An 18,070-nucleotide genomic window follows, 5' to 3' on the forward strand; every position below is an offset into this window, starting at 1 on the left:
GTCCCCTGGTTGCTGTTTGCATGTCCCCTGGCTGCTGTCCCCTGGATGCTGTTTGCATGTTCCATGGCTGCTGTTTTCTGGCTGCGGTCCCCTGGCTGCTGTTTGCATGTTCTCATGGATCCTGACGTCGGATCAACATTGGATCTTGACGTCGGATCAACGTTGGATCTTGACATCGGATTAACGATGGATCTTGACGTCAGATCAACGTTGGATCCTAACGTTGGATCAATGTCTGATTTTGACGTAAGGCCAATGTTGGATTTTGTCATCAGGCCAACTATGGATTTTGACATCAATACCCAATGTTGGGCAGATTTCAGATTTAAGACCTGCAAAAACCCTCTAGGATGTAGTTCCCCTTAAAATGACAATATTATGACAATATTCTACATGTGGACATATTTTATTTATGGACAAATTCCATTAACATTTAGAAATCAGAAGTGCTACAATATTTGTGTGATGATGGCTGGGTGTACAGTTTGTACAATGTTTGCTTTTAATGCCCCCTCAGGTTAGATTATAACCATCAAAATATGAGGTGTGTGGCATAAAATAGACAAAACATTAAACTTTTAAGGTGTTAAGACTGTCAGTCAAACCATTTTTTTTATTCTTCATAATCTCATTTACAGTACAACAATTAAATCCTAGTGGTACTTTACATTATAAAAATTAAGACGTGAACCTAGAAAAATTATCCGACATCCTGACAAAACTCTATTAAAAGCAGCACAGTGGCGATCCTCAGCCATATATATGCTAAACCTCCCTAATGTAAAGATTTCAAAGCTATTTGCAGAGAATTTTATTAAGCAAATCATTATGGGAAATGAACATCCAGGTAGGCCTATTTGATCAAACTTTGGTTTCATCAGCACACACAATACCACCTATTCCCCATTTCCCATATGTGATTAAGAAGAATTTAAGGGTCATTCGTATCATCCGTATGCTTTGTTTGACCTCCAGTGTGAGCTGCATGTTTGTGCCATCTTCAGGGAGTGAAAACTTTTCCACAAACTTTTGCCTTCAAAGCGTTTCATTCAAGTTACAGTTTAAAGAGTTTATTTCTGAAGTGCTGCAAAATCATTGTAGACTATAACTGCATTTTTCCTATAGCAAATGAAGCTGTCGTAATCGTAATAAATGCCTCACAGTATTATTTTTCCTGTATAATCCAATTCCAGAGGTATCCTTTCAGACTAACAAACAAGCACCCATGAAATGAGTCTAACTGGAGGTATTGGAAACCGCTGCTGTGGTAAGATAAGCCTGTTTGCCTTCCATTCAAGCTGTTCACAAGGCTTTTACCTGCAGAATCCCTGAGCTGACATTTAGTTTACATAGCTACATTTACAGAAACTGATGCAGAGTTGTTTACTTTTTAGCAATGATTATTGTGTTGTGAATGTGCACCCAATCAATCTTAATGATGGCTTTTGCTTGCCTTACATGTTTCACTAAAATTGATATCCGCTTTCCTCTAAAAGTGAAACTAAGTGTGATTAATTTCTTGATGCTTACCTTACCCTTAGGTTGTTCGCCCTGCTGAAAAAACCAGCATACCAGCAAGACCAGCATATGTTGTGTTTTGGTGCTGGTTTGCTAGTGAACACCAGCTAAACCAACATCAAACCAGCATCAGCACCAGCATTAGCACCAGCTAAACCAGCATTAGCACCAGCATCCCATGCTGGTCATACCAGCATATGTTGTGTTTTGGTGCTGGTATGCTGGTGACCACCAGCTAAACCAGCATAGACCAGCATAATTACCATTTTTTTTCAGCAGGGTCCCCTTTAAAAAGATCATAATACCATTAGGCACAGATTCTATACATTGGTACAATACATCTGAGATACTAATATGCAGAGGCGTCATGCCCATTCAAACTGAGGGGCATGTGCCCACTTGGTTTTTTGAGCCAAATGAATTTGCATGCAACCTCAAAATCAAAGAAGCGTCCATTAATCTGTTACTTGTCTTTTAATCTGTTTATTATGCAAAATATTATCAATTCTGTGCTGAATTCTTGTCACTTTTCAGAGATTTTTGCTGTTTTGATCGTGTTTGGATCATGTTACATTACTTTATTCTGGCGGCAGGCACTGCAGTCAGCGCAGCCGCAGCGCAGACGTCATCAGCGTCTGAGCGCGCTTACAAGCTTTGCTGTTGCTGCTGCATTCTGCTATCTGAGGAATTAAAACGTGTAAGAAACGCTCACAACATTTCCAAACCCCAGTACCCTAACGTGTTGTTAACTTCCTCTGTGTAGAAAATTTATGGTTTAAAATGTGACCGTCTCAACGTATTAGTAAAGATTTCTAGATTTATGTATCTTCTTGGTGGTACAACGCCAAAGTTCGCCAGAGTTCACAGGGGCGCGGAATCACACATGCTCACACATGAGGTAAAATTTAATGCAAAAATCCGTTCATCTAATAATTTTACCTAAACATATATTTTTTAAATCATTATTGAACATTAAAATCAATCACCTGGCTATAGCTTATGTCATTTTCGTTGTTTATATACTTTATGGATTTAAAATTACATTAATTTCATAGGATAATGCTTGTTGTGCAAAATGCATTAATGACACAATTAAACAAGTCATTAAACAAAACATGCCGTTTCAGATGTAAATATGATGCCAATATTATTCCGATTGAATATATTTGATATAAAAGTTAGCCAACACTTTTATTTTGGAGGTTTTTGCATGAAGGCAGTACGCTTAGATTGTTAGAAATGTAAGTGCCATATGACTGAAAGCTCTATAATATTTCGTTTGATGTCTGTGTATGCACAAATGTTTTGTATATTGTTAGGCCTGCAAAATCAATGTTTATATTAATACAGCAATCGTAGCTGCTTGAGCAACTGTTAAGCCTGATAAATTATGTAAACTTTTTGTTTTTTTCAAATGATTACCTTAATTTATATAAATAATCTTTATTAGATTTAGTACACAGTAACACAATTTAGTGTGTTGACTAATATATTATGTCAAATCATCATAATTAGTTGATTTGTCTGAATTATGCAAATTAATTGTGTTTTCTCCTTCTGTACTATTGAACTCCAAAGCAATGAGCACAACAACCAATATTAAATCTCTTTTCATAACTTCTTTGTAGATAAATGTCTGAGTAAATGCAATTACTAAATAAATTTTAATTGATATGCTATCTAGCACACAATTTCAATAGAACTACAAATCTTATGTTTTCATTGTGCTCAGACCCGATAACTCTCAATTTTGCAAAAAGGACAATTATTCATAACCATGACATTTTAGCATAACAATATTTCACCAAAATATGTTGGCATTTTATTATCAGTAGAAGTGATAAAATTAGTCCAGTGAAGTGTCAGGTACAGCGTAGGGACCTGTTTAAGATGAACAATGACATTTTACAGGATAACGGCGATGCAAGGTGTTTTTTTCAAACTCTATTCATATCTAAGGGTTCATGTGTTAATAAGCTATCTAATTAACCCTATGAATCCACATGAAAAGGGCAATCTTGCACCAATTTCTAAGTAAACCTAAAAGCTATGAATTCAGTCTGCATTATATGACAACATGACTATATGCTAATGCACTAAAAGAATTAAGCAGTATTATTGTAATAATGTGTGTTTACGATCAAGTGTATATATCTATTGTTTACGATAACAGTGGTCAGAAGCCATGTAGATACATGCAATATGTTTTGTTATGAAAAAAGAAAATGAAAACTAGTATTTTGACACTATAGTGAAATAAATGTAAGCAAATTTGTGACCCTAATTTTAGCATGTTGTTAGTATGAGCTAATATTTTGTTATTTTGTCTCATTCATTTAAAATGTTTACTGCTGTTCTTGTCAGGCCACAAGGGGTCGCCCTGTGATTATATTTTAGCTCTTCTTGCTAATCTCACAATAGTAGCACAGATCTCTGTATTGAGGAATTGTGTGGACAGTCAAGCACAACAAATACAACAAAAAATCATAACACAAACCAATATTGTCATTTAAATTTAAATATTTTTTTCTGTGACCTCATAGTCTATGCCTAAAATATAATGTTTCACTCCCCTTTAAAAAAAAAAAAGTAAATACTATTTACATTGTTCAGAGCGGCCCTATTGAAATCAAGTTCACATTTTAGCTACAATTAATATTTCTTATATTTATACCACATGCATCCAGTTAAGCAACAGTTAACTAAAATGAATGAATGAAGTGTTCATTTATTATGCAGACAATACTGTAAATGCTCAGATATACTATCATGTTGCATGTGATAGTGTTACCATTAGGTTGTTTAATACCAGCAGCTGCTTTGCATATCAAGTTAGATATTTTTAGTAGTGGCTAATAGAGCAATGGGTTGAACAAACTCTCCAAAAGGCAACAGGACAAGACACACAAAGGCTTGTAAAGACACAGTTTAGATGAAAAGGTAGGACAAAAAATTAACAATCTTCTAAACAGAATTAACTTTATAAAGTAGAATAATTTGTCCGTCTAATAACTTTTAAAATAGGAGGAGTCTTTCACATAAAGTGTAGCTCTGCCTGTATGTTGCAGATGTAAAACAAGTCATGTTAAATTTGAATATTTGTGCTTTAATTTAACTGATTGTTGAATGAAATGTATTCACATTGTATCACAACAGATCGCATGGCTCTTATCATGAAAACTACATGGAAAGCTGTGCTTTTGGTGGTGATTGCAGTCATACTGGGCGTCTCTCATCAAGAGAGCACAGAGTTGACTGAGCAGGGCACCAAAGAACCCTGTGCCCGCTGGATGAGGGGTGTTAATGGCACCCCTGGGTTTAACGGGGTGCATGGGCGAGACGGGCATGATGGTCGTGATGGAGAGAAGGGAGATATTGGAGATCCAGGTGATTCATTTGCACACTCTATAGCCATATCATAACATATTAAATAAGTTTAATTTATTTTCAAATCATTGTAAATTGAAACATTTAGATCATACAGTACTGAGCATTTTTCTTACCTATCCAGGCTCCAATGGGCCAAATGGAGAGCCTGGTGAGCCAGGTGATGAGGGACCTGGAGGAAAAAGAGGGTTTCCAGGAAACCCGGGTCAAAAAGGAGAGATTGGAGAGAGTTTATTCCCCTACCACTCAGCATTTAGTATGGGACTCACCCATCAAATCACCTCCGCCAGTGGAGCTCCCATTCGCTTTACCGAGACCTACTACAATGAGCAACACCACTATAATGAGATCTCTGGAAAATTTCGCTCCACCATCCCTGGGATCTACTATTTCACTTATCACCTTACCGTATACGGGAAGGAGGCCAAGGTAGCCTTGTTCCAAAATGGCAGGACTGTGGCTTTTACGCTGGACCAGTATCACAGTGGAAATCTGGATCAGGCCTCAGGAGCGGCGATTTTAAACCTAGCGGCTGGAGATGAGATTTGGCTACAGCTGTATGGTGAAGATACGCTTGATGCGGGGATTTACGCTGATAACAATTACAGCTCTACCTTCAGCGGTTTCCTATTGACTCCTAAAATCCTAAGCAGCCCATTTGACAACCGTAGGCGCTAAAATGGTCCGTGAAATGAAGGAGAACGGGGCTAGTTGTTTATCACTAGTCAAAAGCTTGATTTTACAGATATTGGGTTTTTGTTGCAGTGTTTCTTTCCGCTATTCTGTCATCATTTATTCACCCTCAAGTTGTTCCAAAATTTTTTTCTTCTGCTGAACACAAAAGAAAATATTTTGAGCAATGTTTGTAACCAAACTGTTTGAGCACCATTGATGTGTTTTTCTTTCCTACTATGGAAGTCAATGGTGCTCCTGTTTCGTGCTTGATTGCAATTATCTTCCTTTGGGTTCAGCAAAACAAATAAACCATACAGGTTTGGAACAACTTAAGGGTGAGTAATAGCAGAATTTGAATTTTTAGGGGATCACTTTAAGTCTGACGCCATACTCAACCGCTTTCGGGTCCAAACACTCAATAAGATGCCTAAAGCAAATAAAAACTATCCACCTGTTTTTTGCCGTAAATGTGGGCGCCGCCATCTTTGAGCTTTCTTGTTTATGACTTCCGGTGAGCCACTAAAGCTAATGGTAGTCTATTGCGAATGACACAAGTGTGCCGTTTTGACTGGCTGTTTAATGTTTATTATGAAATTCAGGAAGACCGACATAATTTGTGCAGTTAGGGGTTGCCATAATAGCTGATACAAATGCAGTAAATCTCTACAAAACATTTGTTTTAACCATAATCCATGCACAAAAACTGAATGTGTATGTGGCGCACGTGCACTCATGATCTGTATTTACAAATCTATCCAGTAAAACCTTTCATAGAAACTGCCAGTAAAAAATAAATACAATAGTTGATTAAAACAACTAATATTATGCTGATAAAAATATGCTGATTTAGCTGATTTATTTATATATTATTACACAAAAATGCGATTACAGTACAGAATATATATGGCATAATCTGCTTAGTTAATGTTTATAATAATTCGTAATGTGTTTGCGCGTACTTATGTTGTGTTTTAAATGAAAAAACAAATACTTTAAAAAGTAAGCAAAAAATTTCATCAATCTCCACCTAGTGCGTAAGGAGCGATGTTATAATATTTTCATAAAACGAAAACAATACTCAATACATGTAGTAGTTTAATATGTTTATTATGGTTTGTAAATTGACAAACAAGTCGATTAAAAATTGCCGTTTAAAAAAAAACTCACACCAGAAGGACAGTTGTGACATTTTAAACCAGCCCCTGAAAAGTTAAAAACACGAAGTCTTGGTAAATTCCATGTACAAACACTCGACTGACTTTCCCATTGTTAGAGATACTGGTATGTGTGCTTTTATATTTGCGCATTGAAGACCCGTCACCTCCGATCAACAACACGAAATGATTAAATATATCTTCATACAGGGGCGTCGGACTGGGGGTAAAACCAGTACTGATTACCAGGGCCTAAAGGAAGAGAGGGCCCTTGAAAAGTCTGATTATATTATGGGGGTGGGGCATGGGGGCCCATCAAGACTGCCTATGCATAGGGCCCGAGATCTTGTGCAACGCCCCTGTCTTCATATATCAATAAGCCACTTTTTAATTTCATCCTCACACTTGTTCATACATGGCAGGTGTAGTAAATATTAACCGTTTAAATCATGTTTTATGCGTGCTCCCACTACACTGTTTTCTACCGGCTGGCTATTGAACCGGAAGTCTCGCACAAATAAGGGAAATACGTCACATCACTTCTGCGCTTGAGGTGCATACTAATATACATTCATAATGTGCTTTAAAACTAACAAAAAAAGTCAGATCCCAGACACTGATTTATTGTTGTATTTATTTCCATATCATATTGTTGTATTAGTTGTACATAATAAAACTACACTGGCATGCATACTGTAAGGCTAGAGTCACATTTGACTACAGGTAAATTTTACCTAAAAGGTTTGATCTAGAGCTTTGTTTACAGGAATGTACATGTTTTTTTCATAAATGGCAGGTTGGGGCATGTTGTCACATGTATATAAATATCCAGAGAAACACTTACTGCTGTTAAAAGTTAGTATCCCCACACTCTAAAAAAAACAAACGGTGCTATATAGAACCAAAACTGTTGCTTTGGATCGTAATCATAGAAGAACCGTTTTTAGTGCCATATAGCACCGGTGAAGCACCGGTGAAGCACCTGTGAAGCACCTGTGTAGAACCATATAGGGGCCATATAGAACCACTATAGCACCAAATATGGTTCTACATAGCACTATATGGTTCTTCACTGGTGCTTCACCGGTGCTATATGGCACCAAAACGGTTATTCTATGACTACGAGCAAAGAACCACTTTTGGTGCTATATAGCACCGTTTGTTTTTAGAGTGCATGGTTGTTTAAAACACAAAGACTATTATCAGTGTATTTATCATCATCTCTTTATGTTTAGTAAGCAAGCAGTGATCTTCATAAAAGACTAATAAGTCAGAAATTATAAGTCTTTGGTTCATTCGAGAGTCTACCATACACTCTAAAAAAACAAACGGTGCTATATAGCACCAAAACAATTGCTTTGGATCGTAACGATAGAAGAGCCATTTTGGTGCCATGTAGCGCCGGTGAAGAACCAGTGAAGCACCAGTGTAGAACCATAGAGGGGCCATATAGCACCACATATGGTTCTACATGGCACTATATGGTTCTACACAGGTGCTTCACTGGTGCTTCGCTGGTTCTTCACCGGTGCTGTATGGCACTAGAAATGGTTCTTCTGTCGTTACGATCCAAAGCAATTGTTTTGGTGCTATATAGCACCGTTTGTTTTTTTAGAGTGTATATAGTGCTGTTCAAAAGTCTTAAGCCACCATGCATGCATTGCCACCATTAGATTTGTTGTTTTAGCAAATGGTGACCATAATTATTTCTCAATCTCTTTATTAGAATACAACCAGAAAATACAATAAATTTTTATATAGTATTAAATAAACAGAATAAAATTATAAGCTAAATTGTGAAGTATTTAGCGTAACCTTCTCTTAGATTGAGGAACCTAAATGAAATGAAATCCTAATATTAAATTTTAATCTAATGACTTTAGGACTTAAGTCTCTTTAAAAGAGTTCAATATGCGCTCAGTGCCAAGAGAGGTCAACACTATAAATTCTGCTTTTGCCGGAAGAAACTATTTTATTCTAAAAATTGTGTTTTGTTTTACATTTACATCTTCTGTTTGTATTTTATTAAAAAGAGCAAAAAAGAGAGGAAGGCACCACAGTTTTTCAATGTTTTACTATGTTCTTGCCTCAACTTGATGAATTGATACTTTTTTCAATGCGTGCACTTTTAATCTTTGTGCAGCGCTTCGTGAATGTGTTGGCATTTAGCCTGGCCCCATTCATTCCTTTGGTTTTAAACAAAAGTTTTATTTTGTGCACCCATACCTACTCATGTAACAGTCTTTAAATAGGGAAACATGGAAGTGTTTGGTGGCTTCTAAATTCATCCATATTTGGAGCCATGGGAATGAGTGGGGCTAGACTAAATGCTAACACATTCATAACATGCTGTACAGGGATTGCGTGCACGCATTGAAAAAAGATAGGTATGTATTGATTCATCTAAGTTGAGGTGGGAACATAGTGGAGTATTGAAAAACGGTGGTGTTTTCCTTTAAAACTTTGTTGAAACAACAAAGCTGGTGGCCTAATATAAGACTTTTGCACAATACTGTACTGTATGTCCAACACAACACATCTAGCCAACTGGCATCCTCCCAGTACAGCAGTTGTTGTGCAGTTTGGCTCACTTTGTCCACTGAGATATTTTTAATCAATGTTGAAGGTCAGGCCATGGGTACATTTACACAACAGAGGAGTACAGTTGTGACTCTTCTTTTGGTGTCATGTTTATTCCACATTGTTTATTACAACTGTATATAGGAAACTCCAAACTTCTAAAAGTCAATTTTTTTGTCACAAAGAAATTATGCTTGGTGTCACATAACACAGTTAAAATTGCATTGGGTTTATTGAGAGTTGCTAAAATTGACTCAATGAGACAGCTGCAGTACGACACTCAATGTGGATCATTATTAAAATATGCATGAATTTATTATAATTTATTGCAGTTTCATTGCATTACGCCTGACTTGAGAGAAAGAGCAAGCACTTAAAATGATAATGAAGTGTTATTGAATTAAATGAAGACGTAATTTGCTTCTTTATTTAGTTTGTCGATTATAATAAATGGGGGGAAAGCAGCTAGATCTTTAAAGCTTTTATTGGAAACATTCAAAGCAAAAATCTTACAAATCGTAAGCAAACAATTACAAAGCAACACTTTAAGCGATTTTAAAAATACAGAATACTAAGCAAGGGTCCAATTCATTAAATATTCATTTAAATGGGGTTGCTGGGTGAATCTACATTTAAAAAGTCAAAATGGAAAGGTGGTCATAACTACAGTATGTTCAGGTACACCATTCACCTCTTTATTCTGCTCATTTTATTTTCACAGAGATATGAAGAGCTATTTCAAGTACTCTTCAATTAGAAGTAAGAGCAGATGTCAGTATGATAGAGAAACTGCAACACTTGGGTTGCATAGACCATTGGAAACAATGATAAAGAGCCAAACAATTTCAAAGTGCTGTCAAAGTCTACAGAAGCTCTCGAAAACATTACATGTGAACCAATCAATGCGATATCTTTATATGTTATGGCAGTTGGTGTGTGCACTTTTTTTAATTTCATCTCCAGCCCACATTCAGTCCTGTTGTACATTTGTTTGGCAAACATTTACTTATTTCTTTTTGTAGTCTCCTGTGTAGGCACGGTGATCATCCTGGCCAGGATATCGGGCACCGTATCCTCTCATGAGATCCTGAAAACTGGGTGCACCGGGTTCCTGAGGGCCGTATCCAGCATACGGATCCTCTTGTCCGCTCATGTAAGGGTCGTATTGCTGCTGATCGTAGCCTGGGGTCTCGGGGTAGGACTCTTCCCGATGCTGGGGAAACTCCTCGTGGTTGCTCTGCTCATCGCTGTGGTCTTGGGTTGGCTGGGCCACGTGATCTTCATCCTGAGGTGAAGGACTGGCATGCTCGGCCCCCTCAGGCTCGTAGCGGCGCAAGCGGCAGTTTCTGTCATATTCTGGGTCGCAGTCGGGGTCAGGCTCGACGACTCCATTCCTGCTTCCATCGTTATTCAGGTGGGGCTCGAAGGCTTCGGAGGGGAGGTGTGCCGGTCTTTGCGCACCGGTGCGTGGGTCATTCCCCAGTGGGAAGCACTCTTCATCGTAGCCGATATAGCAGTCGTATCCCTCTTTGGTCTTCCCACGAGGCCCCAGAGGACTTTGAGGCTCTTCTGGTTGGTGCCTTTGTGGCTGGAGATGGGTGGGCAGGCGTCTGCGCATGTCAGCTGCTGCAGATGCATCACGGTACATGGCGTAGGGGTCGTGGCGAGTGCTGGGAGGTACGCGCATGGCGCCGGCTTCGGAAGCAGGCTCGTCCCTTGGTCCTTTGATGGACAAGCTGGCAAACCTTGCAGCTGTGAGTGGGTTGCAGTTGTCATCGTAGAGAGGATTGCAGGGTCTCTCCAAAGCCGATGGAGAAGATTGAGCAACAGGATAAGTGCAGTACGGGTCCACACGAGGATCACAGTAAGGATACTGCGTGTACAAACTAGCTGGTGCCTTTTGGACCGGTTGTGGTGCACAGTAAGGATCGGTCTTAGGGTCACAGCCGAGGTGGGCGTAGGATGGAGCCAGGACAGCAGCGGGCTTGTAACCGTAGGCGGCACGGAGGTGGTACTGCAGACACTCGACATCCTCCGCATCACAGATGCGCAACAGCTCGGCCTTCTGCTCAGCTGACAGGAAGGACTGCATCAGCGGAGAGTAATAGTATTGACCGGAACGTGGGTCCTTCACTACAGCGCTATGGAGGTAGGCTGGGCCTTTCACTGGAGCAGGTGCAGGGGCAGCTTTGACAGGGGCTGGGGCCAGGTAAGGGTAATATGTGTATCCCTTAGGGTACGCGCAGTAAGGGTCTCTAGGGTCACAAGCCTTGACTGGGGCAGGTGCCTCAACTTTGGGTGTGGGTCTGCTTGTGTAAGCGGCCACACAGTTTGGGTCATCAGTCTCAGAACAGGATTTGTAGATGTCGGCGAGGTGCTGGAGGTACAACTTGTAGGAGCGACGTGACTCAGCACGGTTTTTATTCTTGAGGTATGCCAGATAGACACGATCGAGCTCTGCAACCTGGAAGACGACATGAATGATATTGATGCAAGTAGCCTTAAACAAGAAGATAATAATATGCAACTAAAATCATAAATGATCCACTCACTCCCTCCTGGTTTCCATTGTCAGTGAAGTATTTGTACCAGCTCCAGAAGTCCGAGTGCTGCTTGTACCAACTGATGTTTCTTCGGTTGCGGATCAGTCTTGTTGAGCCAGCCTCAACGTTTGACTTTTCGTTGATTCCATCTGTCAGAAACATTACACATCACTGTCGAATCCTAACATTCATACATGCATTATATATCTATAAAACAATACATGTGATATGATGTAAAATTTGGTAAGTATGAAGCCTTACGTGGCCAAACCTACCATCTCCTTTTAAGCGCTTGATCACAGGCCCAGCCAGCAAGAACTCTGTTTAAATATAAGAGCATAGTGAGAGAGAAATTAAGGGGTTCAGGTCTCGACCAGATGTTGCAGAAAATGCTAACAAACAGTAATGAGCAAATGAGCTGAGGAAAGCAGGATGCAGTTTTACAAGTTAAGGGGGAAGGTAAGGTGGTAACATACAAGGTATTGTGGGAAATTAATCTTCAAACGGTGCACATCAGCACTTTGATGCCTGGCAGGCGTCGCAGTAACCAGACCTTTATATGCAAACTATAAAATCTACAAAGGCGAAAGCTCTTCTTCTACAGGTGAGCCTAATTATACTATAAACGAAAATATTTTAACCTTATGGATCATATGTGTCATCAGTGTCTCACTCTCACTTGTATGAGGTGGGTACATGATACGCTGATCCCCAAAGTAGGTTCATTTTTATGAGCTTGTTAAAGTCGTGGCACATCTGGAAACCGATGTGTTGTTTTGCTGACAGCTGTTAATTACTTTACCAGCTACCTAGCAAAAACTACAGTATTCTGCAACCAGATACCTCCTGTTTTGCTACAGGGCGTTAGTGAGTGAATTCAGTATAATGATACAATGAGTGATGTTTAGGGGCCTTTAACAGATGTTGTAGATATCATAGTAGCCTACTGCTACAAAATGAGATTCATACATAAATCAAAGCTGTTAGATATACGATCATTGTAACAATATACAGTACACTGTCCGAAAAAAAATGGTCCCTTGCTGTCACTTGGGCATTTTCAAACAGTACACATTTGTAACTAAAGAGTTCATGATAGTACCTCAGAGGTACATACTGGTACAAAAAGTGTATATAAGGTACCTCAAATGTACCAAATGTATACCTATCTGTATCTAAATGGTAGGACATTTTAAAGGGTACTGCCCCTGCGACAGCTGTGGGCCATTTTTGACCATTTTCTTCCGATCAAAAGTTTGGAAACACTTGACTGAAATGTTTCCTGTGATCCTAAAAATCTTTCATAGAAATTTTGTAGACAAAATATAGTTGTCAAACATACACTGTAAAAAAAACTTTGCTGCCTTAACATTTTTTGTTAAATCAACTCATATTTACAAGTCATGTCAACAGAAATGAGTTGTCACAACTTATAAAATATAGTTGAGAAAAGTCAACTTAAATTGTATAAGTTATAACAACTCATCCCTCGTCAAGATAAATAATAGTAAGTTGAAATGGCTTGTAAATCTGAGTTGATTCAACAAAAAATTTAAGGCAGCAAAGTATTTTTTAAAGTGCACAAATTTCTTTAATAGATATCAAAAAATAATATTATCAATTTTTATTTTAGATTATTTAGTCAGAGCATAATTACTATTGCTACATTTGTATTATTCTTTAGTTTTGATGAGTTTACTATGATTCTAAAATATAAATAAAGAAGTGATTATAAATTTTTGACCAGTTGTGTATAACTTAAAATCACAAAATCACTCATCCTTACCAGGTAATAACAATGTGGCCAGCAGCATTCCAGCGAATGCATGGAAGAGGGAAGATCGTCCCAAGCGAGCCATTCTTAACCCGCCTGATTCCTTTGAAAAAACAAACATTAGCATTTGTTTTAATCTGATTTATGAAACATACAATTTTATATCTGGACTTTAATTTGTTTAAATGGAAAATAGTCCTTATGATTTTTAATAAAATTCTAAAAAAAATATCGTTGTATTATCTGTAACTGACTATATGCCTACTATATGCATGGTATAAAATATTTTAAAATATTTAACCCTTAGATTTGTGTGATGATCACCCGAGTAGTCAAAATTGTCCACACACAAGGTTTATCAAAATTTTTACTTTAATTTTAAATCTGCAATGTGAACAAAGTGAAAAAAGTGCAGTGTGTCTTAAAAATAGACCTAAGAGCAGAATTTTTCTTCACTGCCCACTTTTTACACATTGTTCACCTTGCAGATGTAAAATAAAAGTACAATTTTTGAATTGGTTGCATGTTTTCAGTGTCCAGTCAATTTTGGCTACTTTATTGATATTATGATGACTTCTTTGCACTTATTTGCGCTATCCCATAATAATGCTGTTTGCATTTACATTTGAACATTTCTTCATAGTTGATCCAAATTAATATGAAACAAAACAAAACATTGAATAAATAATCAAAATTGTTTTTTTCTTCATTATGCACCCTTAAAAATTAAGATGCTAGACAATGCCATTGAAGCACCATTTTTGTCTGTATGGTGTGAACATGTAAATATAACTATATGAGCAGAAAAATATATATTTTTTTTAATTGTTTGTGAACTTAGTAGTGTTATTAACAACATAATCATTTGAAGCCTCAAGTCTGTAAAACCTGTTAACACCTGGCACATTAACATATAGAAAAATTAAAATGATATACTTTTAACAAAGGATGTTAATATAATGATTAAAGCAGGAGGCTAATCTGTGTCTTACCTGTGTCAGATGTTACCTGTGGGGTGAAGTGCTGAGATGAGGCAGTCTGTGATGATCTGATTGGGGGCCTCGTTGTTCAGCTCTGCAGCTGACTGACTTGATGAGGATGGTGAGCCCCTTGTGTACTTCTCCACACACCCCTGTACACAGACTGTGCCACCACTGAGAACCTGGCCACAATTTAAACCCAACCTTGATAATTAAAAACAAAAACGGTGCATCCCATAGGGCCGAGTGCATGCTGCTTCCAATGCTACGATTGGCCTTCACCCTCCCAGCTAGTCAACCAGTAAGATGTTGTAATTATAGACTCAGAGACAGGAGGACAGAGAGAATATAAACCCTGTAGGACAAAAAACACTTACTTGCAGATGGAAGTTTACCTGTTGCTTTAGTTTTCAGATTCCCTTTCATATAAGATGTTATTAAAAAATCATACACTGTCAGAATAAAGTACTGCACCACTTCTGTACCTTTACTGGTATATAAAACATAATACAAATGTTTTACTGTTAAATGTTTTGCAGGGTATATATTGTACCCAAAAAGGGTAAAATATATTTCAATGTGTTGTATACCCATAAAGGTACAATGAAGAAAACATTGAGGGTACCACCCCAGCGACAGAAAATGTATAGTTTTTTAAAGTGTACATTTATAGTAACTATAAAGAATATACACCCTAAATATGGGTTATATTCAACCCAGCATTGGGTCAAAAGGGGACGAACCCAGCCTTTGGATTAAATTAATCCAGAAAATGTTTATATTTGCCCTACAATGGGTTAAAACAACCCAGCATTTTGGGTTCATTGTGCTATTAACTGCACCGAATGGATTACTATAATCTGTAATTCACAATTAATGCACTGTTGTAAGTAATCTAAATAATTTATATCATGCTTACCTGACTAACCTGATAGTACTACTAGGTTAAAATTTTCAGGTTAAATCTACTGGTGAGGAAAAATGGTTTTCTGTCGATGTCAAAGATGTGCTCAAAACATCTGTGTCTTTATGGTAACAGTGAATCGCACATGTAATTATGCACCTTTACAGGTGTTCAGGAATGTGCAAAAACCTACAATCACTGTAAGAAACAGATTTCATCTTAGAGAAAATAAATCCTTTACAATAATACTAACTTTTGAGTTGGAATGTCTGGGATTTTTAAAAGGTGCAAACATCTGGAAAAAGGATAAACACTTTTTTTATATCTCACAAAGGTTTATTGATGAACAAAACTAACAAAACTGAAGAGGTGACAATACATCATAACAAAAGAAACAAATTACATGTACAGCAACAAACATCTTTATACAGCGTTTAATCCTTTTCATCTTCTTCATCACTGAATATCATCATCATCAAACAGATCCTCAAAATCTGTAAAAGAAAAAATATCAAACAAAGAAAATGTATGAACCTCAATATAAGAACAATAATATTCCACAATGTTAATTTGTTTTTTGTAGAAAACCCACAAACATGAATAAAATAGTATTTATTCATTAATGCACTCCGTAAACACAATGCTACAAGCACTTATCTGGGTCTCTGAGTTATTTTCCATAAATCTTTCAAAAGGGCCCCTGATAAAACGCCCAGGTGACACGTGTTCAGCTACTTCAGCTACTACAGATGTATACAGAGGCTCTTAACAGGGAAAACCTGCTGTGCTGGTGCCAACGAAGCCTAATAAAAAGTGCTTTACATGGGCTCAGCTTCATACCTCCTTTATTCTTTAATTGCCTGTTTTAGGCCATCCTGCTGAAAGTAACTTTACTATAACTGTATAGGGGAGGCGGAAAAGCTCAAAGGAAATTGTAGACCATGTCAACTAGAGCCATTTGTGATATTCAGTTACCAAGCAAACAAACAAAAACTTGCAACTTGCAGAAGTATGAAGAAGATAAATCGTTTTTTCAAAAAAAATCTGAATTGGTATATACCTATTAAGGCAAATTAACTTATACTTTAGATGACCCATAAATAAACAATAAAATGGGATATAATTATATAATAAGCTGTATTAGAAGTAGACAAACATAATTTAGTTAAGCTGTATTAGATGAATTAGATGTAGACAAACATAATTTAGTTAAATAGTATCTAGTGGATGTTAGGTAAGTAATGGCATGTGTTGTTTTGAGTTTTTGTCCTAAGTTTTATGACCTCACCATTGAAAAAGTCTGAGTGTACTGCCTTCTCATTGGCTGCCAGGTCCATCAGCAGTCCAGTGCTGCCCCCTGCCTGTCAACAAACATCACTACAACATTACTACATTGATAACTTGACAACTTATACTTAACAAGTCACAAAAACTAACAAAACCTTCTCTCTCTCTACTGGAAAAAAGCTATAATTAACCATCACAGATACCATACTGGTTTTAATAGAAACAAATATTGGTCTCGTGAGTCTGGAAATGTGTTTTGGTTTGGTGGGATGTTATCTGACAGATGGGAGCCAATAGAATAGCATTAAATCCTACTGGAATAAGACCCAAAACACAATACATTAAAATGTAATGGTTATAATAGTAAACAACTGATAGTTCATAGCATTTGTATGGAAACCAATATATTTTGTATTGTTTATCAGCAGGTCTAAATCGTCCATTTGAAGCAATCAGACTATTAAACTACGTTGCTGCATATTCCATGCAGTGAAAAAATCCTAATATAAACGTATTAAATGATTTTGGTAGGTATTCGTTCAGTTAAACTTAAGATACTTGCTGTCAAAAATCGTATAGAGACATGTGAAACCACAAACCTCATCCAGGTCCACATACGGCCCGGCTCCCTCAGGAAACATTTCATCAACTGCTGGCTTCATAACTGTATGACTTTAAAGCTATGAATAGATGATAAAATATATGAAATAATTTCCTTATTCAACCGAGCAACTCTGTTTCGCATTCACCAAAACAAATCCTCCTGCGCGTCTCTCACTTTCCGGTGGTGTTACATGAAAACGCATCCGTATAGAAACAGGGACCGCGGGCTCGGTTGGAGAACTGGACCTATATCTTGAATTTCATCGTTTTTTTAACATAATGCAGAATTTTATTATTGGACAGACATCTCTTTAATTCTCTTTAGTTTACTTCTAAATATGGAATTTATTTGTATATGTAGTATTAAAGTATAATATATGATATTAATAAATCTAAATGTTTGCCTCTCTATCGCCATTTCTGTTTGAAACATAAAATTGCAATTTACTTTACGCACTTTCGTCAAACTGACCTGTGAAGTCCTTCTCGAGTCAACAGTTTAAATTATAAATCATTATTATAAGCTTACTATTACAAATTGGGGGTAAGGAAATAATGCAGTTTCAAACACAGATTTTTTATGTATTTGCTTAATAACTGTTTTCCTCATTTTTAACAAACACGTTTATTGATTGCAGCTTTAAAATATGAAAAAAGCCCTTTTA

The 18,070-nt window shown here is 37.3% G+C and overlaps 3 protein-coding genes across 4 annotated transcripts; 1 reads left to right on the forward strand and 2 right to left on the reverse strand.

The window, feature by feature from the left end:
• Positions 1–4,340: 4,340 nt before the first annotated feature.
• Positions 4,341–7,287, forward strand: adipoqa (adiponectin, C1Q and collagen domain containing, a). Its single transcript, XM_055182614.2, has 3 exons — positions 4,341–4,458; positions 4,675–4,905; positions 5,030–7,287. The coding sequence occupies exons 2-3, from the start codon at positions 4,680–4,682 to the stop codon at positions 5,581–5,583; spliced, it is 780 nt and encodes a 259-aa protein (XP_055038589.2). The 5' UTR covers positions 4,341–4,458; positions 4,675–4,679; the 3' UTR covers positions 5,584–7,287.
• A 2,495-nt stretch (positions 7,288–9,782) lies between these two features.
• Positions 9,783–15,164, reverse strand: and1 (actinodin1). Of its 2 annotated transcripts, XM_055182613.2 has the most exons (5): positions 14,624–15,164; positions 13,644–13,734; positions 12,133–12,177; positions 11,867–12,006; positions 9,783–11,778 (listed from the first exon to the last, which is right to left on the reverse strand). In XM_055182613.2, exons 2-5 carry the CDS (start codon positions 13,714–13,716, stop codon positions 10,321–10,323), a joined length of 1,716 nt encoding a protein of 571 aa, XP_055038588.2. In that variant the 5' UTR covers positions 13,717–13,734; positions 14,624–15,164; the 3' UTR covers positions 9,783–10,320. The 2 variants fall into 2 exon arrangements, with proteins under 2 accessions (XP_055038588.2, XP_055038587.2); XM_055182612.2 differs by lacking the exon at positions 14,624–15,164 and having other exon boundaries at positions 13,644–13,813.
• A 665-nt stretch (positions 15,165–15,829) lies between these two features.
• cops9 (COP9 signalosome subunit 9) lies at positions 15,830–17,617 on the reverse strand. Its single transcript, XM_055182617.2, has 3 exons — positions 17,402–17,617; positions 16,804–16,876; positions 15,830–16,009 (listed from the first exon to the last, which is right to left on the reverse strand). The coding sequence occupies exons 1-3, from the start codon at positions 17,462–17,464 to the stop codon at positions 15,972–15,974; spliced, it is 174 nt and encodes a 57-aa protein (XP_055038592.1). The 5' UTR covers positions 17,465–17,617; the 3' UTR covers positions 15,830–15,971.
• Positions 17,618–18,070: the final 453 nt, after the last annotated feature.

The sequence above is a fragment of the Misgurnus anguillicaudatus genome, chromosome 25, assembly GCF_027580225.2.
Source record: "Misgurnus anguillicaudatus chromosome 25, ASM2758022v2, whole genome shotgun sequence".
Classification (NCBI taxonomy): Eukaryota; Metazoa; Chordata; class Actinopteri; order Cypriniformes; family Cobitidae; genus Misgurnus; species Misgurnus anguillicaudatus.